This window comes from Neodiprion lecontei, chromosome 5 (genome assembly GCF_021901455.1).
Source record: "Neodiprion lecontei isolate iyNeoLeco1 chromosome 5, iyNeoLeco1.1, whole genome shotgun sequence".
Classification (NCBI taxonomy): Eukaryota; Metazoa; Arthropoda; class Insecta; order Hymenoptera; family Diprionidae; genus Neodiprion; species Neodiprion lecontei.
The window spans coordinates 21138231-21148533 of record NC_060264.1 but is presented as its reverse complement, the minus strand read 5'-3'; the positions used below and the strand labels follow the sequence as shown (position 1 = coordinate 21148533).

Below are 10303 nucleotides of genomic sequence, written 5' to 3'. Positions count from 1 at the left end.
TTGCATGTATTTATGTCTTCATTTATTCATTTATTTACATGCATATATAACAGCGTTACACATACAATTATATGCATAATCCTAAGAAGCACTATGCAGGACTAAAAGATTATCCAGGACAGAGTGACTGGACCTAATTAAAGGGAATTTTCAACCCCGACGAATCTCATTACACTTCTCGTGGATATGCAAGTAACAATTAAAATTGTGAATTCCTCAGGATCATCGATGATCACTTGGTAATTATTGCGGATGATTTTTAGATATTTGCAGATATTCGTTCCAACTTGAATCCGGGGAATTATCATACGCATTCTAGATATCTTTCCAGCTACCCGGAGCAAAAAAACATCAAGGTTGCATGCGTAAATCTTATGAATTACGTATACAACATTATTATTCTAACATATTTTAATCTGTATACTATCAATAATTATGATCTAATTATCGCACTATTAACGTAATTATAAATTTTTCTCTTTGGTAATATAATATAAACACGCGCACAAAAAGTCTGGTAACAGTTCTGTGGTTCTTATTATGTTTTTTCCCCTCTGTTTTCCACCATAATATAACCTAATCCTAATGATTTTGTTCAGTGTTGAAAAAACGTTTCAATTTTTCGACTTTTTTGAAGTCTTGATGTAATGATTAGATATTCTATTTCTAGTAAGGTAAATCTACGTTCCTTCAAGCAGTTTTATGTACAGTTAAATGCGAAATTCTATTTCGGGGAACATATAAAAAGAGATGAAAAAAACATTTACAAAATGCGTACAATCAATAGATCTGAATCGTTTTTTCGACGCTGGAAACAATTTAGGTACTGAAAGATTACATATTATACTCAATTAACATAGAATTACTTATATTAATAATCCAAGTTCTTCATTGTGTATAAAAACGACGACATTGATCGCAAGTAGCGTATCTATTATCAATATTATAGAACATTATTATTATAATTGAATTTATAGCGACTTTAGGACACATAAATTAGTGACGAATGACATTCTATATTTGATATAACAGCAAATTATGTATATGTATAATATTCCATTGATACTTGATATTTGAATATTACGTACACATGCAAAGCTGCGCGAAAGGAACGCTTAAGAAATATATATAATTTATACAACTTTAGATTAATCTTTTAAGCTACAGCTGCTGTTTGTTTTTAAGAACAGACCAGCAGCATAAGAGTATCTTTAGCTTACGTTGACTTTGAAGTACTAAGAAATATAATTGGTATTACCTTTTAAGAATTATGTATTCATTTATTCATCCTAAAATTTTCTGATTAATTGTCTGACTGTTGGAATATTTTTTTTTTTTTTGCTCTTCAGTATCGAATTATAAAAACAGAATTTATGCTGTTGACAAATTTCACTTTAAATACGTAATATAAATCTTTACATTGATAATAAATAAATAGTATTACAGAATATTAATAATAATTACTGTAGACGTTTATTAATTCTATATCGCACATGGTTCATAAAATTTTCTTTCATAAGTGCACAATTCATCTACATAAATCTCATTGAATATCGAATTACGATATATCGTACCAAGATATCATGTATATTTGATAATCGTAAACTGAACGCAGATCAGCTAGTTTAAATTCGATCAGAATATTTCGATCAGAAATTTGCACGACATGTTATTTTTTCATTTTTGCTTACTTTGATAATGTTGTTTTCCAATCAAAAGAGAAAAAATTCTCATTCTAAATCTTAACATATTCTTGAAAATTCAATGAGAGAAAATTTGTCGTCAATCTAATACTGTGATACATTAACTTTACAAAAGATTAAATATCTGCTTCAATTTCTTCAGACGTTTCCGTTTTTCTTTTTCGATATTATTCGTGAGAAACTTAAATTGATTTACTGTTGCATTTAATAATAAGTTAACGATTTGCTATGCACGTTTGGACACCACAATCGCACATGAGTCGAGAAGGACTTAAGATAAAAAATAAATAAAACAAATGAAAAAAATGGACCCTTCTCGACTTGCCAGGTTTTGGCGCGCTATAACGAAGCGCAAACTAGCCGTAGGTACGTCTAACTTTGGTTCTAACATTTCAACATTTACTCATTCGTCTTTTACCTACACTGATATACGTTATACTGACTAAAATCCGTTGCTTACAATTATCATCTATCACCTCATAGACTTAACTTTAAACCTCAATCTCATTCAGGCACCGATCTTACAGGAAATTGAGAATTGCCATTCGGATTCTGTTTGCGGATCAATTCTTTATTCTGCAGGATCAGATTTGCCTGAATTCATCAAAATACGTACGCATCTCTTTTTTTGTTGAAAGAAATGTTTAGGTTCATTCGCTTTGGGCAGATTAAATTTTCGATACCGATCAAGATTCGTTATTCGATATATTATAAGTTACACGATATTGGTAAAATTTTATTTCAAACTCTGGGGTTTTATAGGATTTTTGAATCTTTGATGTCGAATACTGAATCCGATTGAAAACCTTAAAATGGCCGCTCCAATATGGCGGACCAAAATCACTGAAAGTGATCCGCAGATTTCCATAACATTTCTTTCCATGATTTTTCAATGTTTGACATTCCAAATTCGAGATTAAGGTACTATTCTGAATTGAGTTTGGTTACAGTTTTTGAAAAACTGCATCAACCATCGAAAGGTTGACTCAGTGACCATAATAACTTTCCATCAATTTCACTGTCTTTAATTGTGTATTGATAATAATCATCGCTTGGTAACCACATCTATATGTAAAAGTAGTTTTCATAGTCGGCGTAAGCGGAACTAGCTGATACATGCTTTCCGGTCAAAGGTGTCGATGGCACGCTTTTGGTGATCTGCGAAACATGAGGAATAACGACACGGGATTGCTGAACGGGTAACATTTGCACGTGACCGCCTACGTTATTATTCTGATGAATTTGACGATGTACGTTGTTGTTGTGATTATTTTTGCTACTGCTGTTGTTGTTGTTATTGTTGTTGTTGTTGTTGTTGTTGTTGTTATGGTTATGGTGGTGCAGGTGTTGGTTGTGATGATGATTTTGCTTGTTACTGTGCAGCTGGAGCTTCGACATCGCCATCGTTATACTTGAATCCGAAGTCCACATACTCTGGAGAATAATGAGAAAAAGAGAAAAATTTGAAAACGTACGGACAATGAGGCGATAACCTGTAAGAGATATTCAACTTTGTGATTTATTAATTCGAATTTCAAATTTAGGAATCACCATCTAGCGGCAGGAAACATATACTCCACTAACTGACTCGCATTTAACAACAATATTGGTTTTTCATCGTATATCTTAGCCTGCGTGGGCTAAATGCCAGAAAATATAAGTCCAACAGCTTTCACGATGTTTTTTGTGCGCTGATATTTGTAAAATATATCTCAAACGTGAATCAGCTTTTGCGCAATTCGAACGCTACATTACCCTAACGATTTTTCTTTACAGACAAAAAAAACTACTTCCACGTGCGGTGAAGATCACAAAATTGCTATCACTAAACGATTAGAAAAAAATACACAAATAAAAGTAGAAACGACAGCATAGTGTTATATTTATTACCTTTCTCCTGTAAGGATTGTAGTCAGGATTTCGTCTTATGCGAAGGTGCCTATCGATGGATGTCCATCTCTGTGTAACCTTGAGAGGTGAATCGTCCGGGTGAAGTTTTCTTTGGTACTCTTCGCCCTCGCACACTTCGTACAAAGAAAATTGCTCCACCCTTTCGCTCGAGCTGTAACAGCTCAGGAGCATCTGGATGAGCTCGTCAACTGTCGTGTGCTCGGAAACCAAAAGGCTCTTGTACTTTGACTGCAACAAATCAATCAGCGATCCAATTTATAGCGGATTAGGAAATCAGAGAGTAAGAAATCAACGGTTCATTTCATTCCGCGTTTAATTGCGCAATTTTACAAGTTACACGCGGAGATTATGCGATTTATTCAACTCGTTTGACCATCGGTTTCCAGGTATGCGTCTAGGTACTACAGGTTCAAACGATGACTGAACTAATCTTGTCATATTTCTCCTTCGGGTCAAATTAGTTTTGATCAGTTTTGAGGGATGGAAATGATTTCATAAACGGAATTAAATCGCAAGCATGCAAACGGTGTCCATGTTGATTTTTCGCACGGGTGTGTTCATTTGCCTGTCAAAACGGATGTTTTTTCTTTACGATTGAAACTTTTTTTTTTTTAAGAACAACCTTGTACACTTTTTCAAACCTGCAGAAATCTCGACGTTTAAAAATAATCATTTACGCACTTTGCATACATCGTTATTATCGTACAAAAATATACCGCGTAGCTAGCTTTAAATATTTTCCAAGAAACTGCAGCGAGCAAGGCGTTCGACTTTTCATAAATATTTATCGGCAAGTGCCTGAAGTCGCTCTCCATCGGTTTGCCATAAGAAAATTCGTAATTCCTATTGTATGATACATGCTGAGAGATTGCGGATTGGTGAATAATTTAAACGCAATCAATTGGTTACTCATTTTCAGCTCACGTCATCTCTGATCCAATGTATACACGAAACGACATTATAAATGGATGACGAATACACACAACACACGTGGTCGCCGATTTTTCACTCGGTTTTCCATCTTCTGTTGACTGTTTCCCCTTTCTTAGTTTAGAGGGATTTCAAAAAGGGGGAGACAGCACAAAGGCTATAACCTGCCGCTGTTTTCATCGGGGTGGCTAGATTTACTGTTTCTGGGTACCGCGAGACACGGGCGGTGCATTGCACCATCAGCGAGACAAAATATACAAGAATTCCTGTTTTTAAACTTCCGTGTAGCTGCGGTAGCTCATACGCCTGTACGTATACCAAATGGTATTATGGGTACTATACGTGTATAACACGCAATGCCGAGAAATCCTCGTTATTTATTTTCCCGACCGTATCCCGTAGTCAGACACGGATTACGCCTTACATACACACACACACACGCACACACACACGTGCACAGCGCTCCCACGCAGTTTTTAGCGCCTCCTGCAATATCTGTGTTGTATATTATACCTTTCGGCCTTTTTTCTACCTTCGCACGTTTGCACAGAAGGCTTTCTCAATCGGCTCTCTGTACGATTGACAAAGGAATATATATATACATATATAAATAAATAACAAGATCAAGAAGAAGTCGCCATCGAAAAGGTGAATAGAACGCCAGTCAGAGAACCAGTGAAAACAAAAATGGCCTTTACAACAATGAAATAGTTCTAAATCAGATTGTTCAACGATGTGAAAATCAATGTCGCGTTTCAATTACACGCTCGTAAATTTTATAATATACACGTCGTTCGATAATTATTATTACTACTTTTACTAACAATATTACTATTACTATTGTTGTGTATAAACTTACCCCAGACATCAATGCACTATCGTATATCTTGACCAGACCTCCTCGACGGGTTTGTAGTGAAAATCTATAACAAAAAGAAACGGACGCAAAAAATTAGGTAAGTTCGGTTGTGAGAAGTGTTTTTCAATTTTATTATGATACAGTTATAGTTTCAAGTCCTAAATGAGTAGACACTATTTCCGATTCACTCAATATTCAATCTGTTGTCTCAAAAACTGAAATTTTTTGATTAATACGATTCATAAATTTAACAAACAATTCGAAGTTCCGAGCTTCCAAGTTTGTTTAGTCGATCGAATTAATACAACAGGTTACAAATTATATTCTTCAGAAAGGGCGAACTAACAGGCAATCGTTTTTACGTTTACATTATTCTTTCTCAGTTGCGTTTGAATTAAAAAAAAATTTGACTCACCTCGAATCGCCAGGGGGATGACAGGACTGCAGGACTGCAGGCCTGGCATCTTCGTCAAGGGGTAAAACGGTCCGAACGTTCGCCCTCCTCACGGTCACCTCCATCGTGAGGTAGAACAGGCGAGGATCTCTGTGCCTCATTCTGTATTTGTTCAACAGGTTTTGAACCACTTCTCGACAGGTCGTTTCGTAGCTGATGCTTAGCGTTTTGTACTCGATATCGGGCCGCAAACAGTTCGCGTATACTTTGATGGTGGTCTAAAATCAGAAAAGGAATTGTTTTTTTAATGTTTAATCGGTGAGAATTTTTTCATTTCTTATAGTAGCATATTTCATCTGGAAACTTTAGAAACAAATTTTATTGCGTCTTCAAATTATGCGGATCGTTATAAATACCTCACTCAAATTATCCGATCTTAACAGAGGTGGAAATTTTTTTAAGTGCAGTCGAGTCTTACCGCCAGAAGTAGAAAATGGGGTGTTGGAAATTGAATATATTGATAGATGCCATCATATTTGGTTATAAAAGTTGCTATTCAACGTATACTTCATTCTCTAACAAGTCAAAGTAATTAAACAAAGTTACGAGCAGTTGCACCCAGTTTTCTGACCCGAAATATCCATGTAATGTATTTGAAATGATCAGCTTATAAAAATTTACGACGTCATATTGCTCTAGTCACGTTTACACTTTGAATCCCAATATCACGAACATATCTCGACTACTTTTCACAGCAAAAACAATTCATTATGCGCTGTCAGCAGACAAAGGATGTAAAAAAAATTACAGTTTATATCATCACAGCTAAAGTTGAGTTAACATCACAAGGATTTAGAAAATAATCCAACTTTAATTGGGTTCGACTGGGAAAAGTTAGATAAGGTTAGATTGGCTTGGAAAGGCGGGAGTGAAATAAGTTGCAGGTTAGGTTAGATCAGAGTTACAAGAATAAAAAAATGCCATGTTTGATTAGGTTAGAATAGCTCAAGTAAGACAAAATTAGGTTAGCTTAAAAAGCCAAGACTGAAAAATCCGCAGGTTAGGTTAGGTTAGGTTGGGTTAGGTTATGTAAATTTAGGTTAGGTTAGGGTGGAGAGAGAGGGGGAGAGAGACAGGGGTGAAAAAAATTCCCGAGACATCCTCGAGGAGGAGGTCGACAATTAGCCGCCAATTAACCGAAAGCGAGGGCTGGGAACGTGCTTTGTGTTCCGTGTTTAAACGCGCGACATACGCGGAAGACGCCATCCCCTCGCCTCGGTGTTCGGGTGTCGTTTTGCCGTCAACCCTTTGCCGGCAAGCCCCGGTGAGGGTGAAGCCAACGGGTTACCATAAATAGGTGCGGATGACACGGGCCAGAACACCCTGCATGCACGCCTCTCTATTCATAGTATCTCCTCCTAATATTGCGCTGCGTGCCGCTCATCTTACTTCCATATGCACTTGCGGCCCAATTGCAGCTGTGCGTTGTGTCGGCCAACACGCGAGGAACAGACGGTAGCTCTTCGATACATCATTTGTCGCTACTCAAAAATGGGAGTGATATTCCATTGTTACTTCAATTGTAAAAACTTTCGAATCTGCAACGCTAAATTTTACTTCAGCAAGCCCCAAAAGTCGAAAAATAGTATTTTAAGATTCATCCGATAATTTGAAATTTGCATTTTTATCGTAGGATTTTAATTTAATGTATGCATCTGCATATTTGAGAAGAAAAATCACTACTTAAAATTCAGGTTTTTGGAACTGCAACTTAAAAATTGTACCGTTATAAAACACGAAGAAATTTATCGTCAGAAAAACCGATCACGCTCATTTAGGCTGAGTAAGTTTATTTTGAATTTTCGACATCAGGATCGAATTCGTCGAGCCGAAAAACCCGAACATCCGTGATTGCATTATAGAAACACTGCAGAACAAATCGAACATTGACTTTTGATTCGGTATGTAATTCCTGTTCCGTTCTCCACCGTGTCCCAAGACATCTTGCACGAAGTTAACTCGAGCAGAGCGTTGATTCGATGACGTGTGCAGAAAAGTAAGGATGACTCGAGCTGGGTTAATGAAACCTAGCCGCAAGTGCTGCACCCAGAAAAGAACACCGCACAACTTTTGTATCCTGTCTCTTGATTCCGCGTTTCTTAATCACCGTGATAAATTCCACAGCGATTATTATACGGCGCCTGGCGTCGCGGTCGCCGCAAAGAAGTCATCGTAATGGTCATCGACCAGTGCTCGTGCACTCTGCGGAATGAACGAGGCTAACTTTTCCACGCTCCACGCATCGCCGACGATAACGCGACACTGCCGGAGAGGGATGAGAGCTTTTTCACGACCGCATCAAGGGTAATATATTTTCATCCCGCGTATCGTACGCTTCTTATCACGCCGAACAGATTACGAGCTATAATTATAACCACTTGTTACCACAACAGTGCAGTGCGGTCATTAATGTGCGGTAAATTTACGCTCAAGTCTTTTCGGACAATAGCCGCAATCATCAGTGCGGAGCTCGCTATAGTATCGACCGTTCGTTTTACCGCCGCAGAAAGTCGTGATCGCTTGTTTTGGGCCCGCTGTCAGTGACCGATCACAATCGGTACACTGAAAGAAGTTTTTAGCTCCGGTTACCGCTCAGTCCTTAAGTATTTTCATTTCTTACCACGATCGAAAAATATAGTTCTAGGTACAAAATGAAAATTAGTTTTATAGCTGTTACAGTATTGTTAACGATACCTGTTTTACTGAATTTTTTTAGTTACTATAACAAATGTAATTTTTCTCAGTGTAAGTTTGAGCGCACAAAAGGCGCCTCATTTTCAACGAGTTGTTAAGGTATCTCTCTAGCTGTAAATGGTTTTCTCGCAACATGTTTTAGAGGTAAGTTGTGACGATTCTGCGCTGGCGGCAAAGCTGCGATATTAGTTTGTCTGTACAATTGTTATTTTTCCGGTATAATTTAACTTCCAGCTGTTGACATGGATTTTTGGGGTTTTGAATTTTTTACTGATGTACAGCTTGCTCCAAAGTTCGAAGAAAGCAGCAGCTAAAAATCGAAAAATTCAGCACTTAGCTATTTTTGATTTGAGGAGAATCGTACTTGAAACGTAAAAGCGAAGCTTTCAAACTTCGGATTTGCATCATAAATCAGTTTGAAGGTATCACTCGCAAGTAGTTTACGGTCTTGAGGTCTCGAACTAAATGTCCTCTTTACTACTATACTTATTCAAAAACACAAACGTTACCAGCATTTTTTTTTAAATGTGAAGTTCAATTTTCAACTCGATGGAAAATCATCGATTAAAAAAATTGGAAAACGCCTAAATTTGTAGCGAAGGAAGTTTGATCGTAACAAAACGATTTCCCTTGCATTAATTTAGCAAAAACAACCTATTTTGAAAGAATAACCGATGTTCCGATTTTATGTTTTATGTTCGTAGTCGGAACCCTAAAACTTTGAATCGATTGTTTTGTTCTGTTTTAGATAATACTTCCATCAACTTGAAGTATACACGTTTTAACGATTAGTTTAAAACGGAACACCCTGTGTAGCATGTCGCCCTAAGTAAACAGCGATAACGCGTTATGCGAAAGCCGGGCTGCCATATCAGCCATGGCCGTAAACACAATTCCGTCTGGCATGGACTGCTTGAAGGAACGAAACGTTACCTGCAACGGGCGACGCGGGACGTGCAATTAGAGACGGTGAGGCGTTCAGAAGTTGGTCCGAATCGCAGGGTTCATAGGCGTGTTAACTTTGGTTTAGGCCCAAACCCAGCGGTGTCGTTTATATCCGTGCTGAGGCAGCACGTAGGCTTCCATGCAGCCTGCACTACGCTGAGAAAGGTGCTGCCCGTTGCTACCGAACAGTCCCCGAGCGGTCCCCGAACGGTCCCCGAAAGCGATTCCGTGCAGCGGCGCAACTCTCTTCTTTCTTCTCTCTCTATTATCTTGAGGAACCACCGAGACTTCAAGAGTCGAAACGGACGTGGGCGACGTGAGCAAACGAGCACCGAACCGTCTGTTGCTTGTCACTACTGTCCGAGTCGAAAACTTTACACCCGGTGGAGATGCGACTGGAGACAAGCTGGAAAACCACGTCGACTATTTTTGTCCTGTGCGTTTTTTGAGTTATTTGTTTATTTTTGTTCGGTACTGAAACACTATACGCACTTCATCGACTATATGTGGATGGTGTAATTGTCGGTTAACCGTTTCAAGATGACAACAACATTTGGCCAATGATTTTCTTTAACCATTCTTTAACCATTTTTACTACATTCTCATCGGCTCTTTTTTAAGTTTTCAAAATCTCAGTACCATTTCCAAATTCCCCGCAGAGCGTAATTGAGGGATAATTCATTGTATTCATTGTGTCCTAATATTTTATTGGATGCCCAAAGTGCCTTGTTCAAAGATTTTTTCATGTGATTTCCAGAAACTTAAAGAGAGAATTTGGGTCTCTTTTTGGACTACTGTTTTCAGAAG

General features: G+C 37.8%; 1 protein-coding gene across 1 annotated transcript in view; it reads right to left on the bottom strand.

Annotated features, from left to right (window-relative positions):
• LOC107222364 (putative uncharacterized protein DDB_G0277255) overlaps positions 1-10303 on the bottom strand; it is a 36223-nt gene continuing 25920 nt past the window's right edge. The window contains exons 3-6 of the mRNA XM_015661700.2: positions 5819-6075; positions 5404-5467; positions 3594-3842; positions 1-3137 (exon numbers count right to left, since the gene is read on the bottom strand). Coding sequence (XP_015517186.2) covers positions 2769-3137; positions 3594-3842; positions 5404-5467; positions 5819-6075 — 939 coding nt within the window. The 3' untranslated portion in view covers positions 1-2768. The remainder of the gene's footprint in view (positions 3138-3593; positions 3843-5403; positions 5468-5818; positions 6076-10303) is intronic.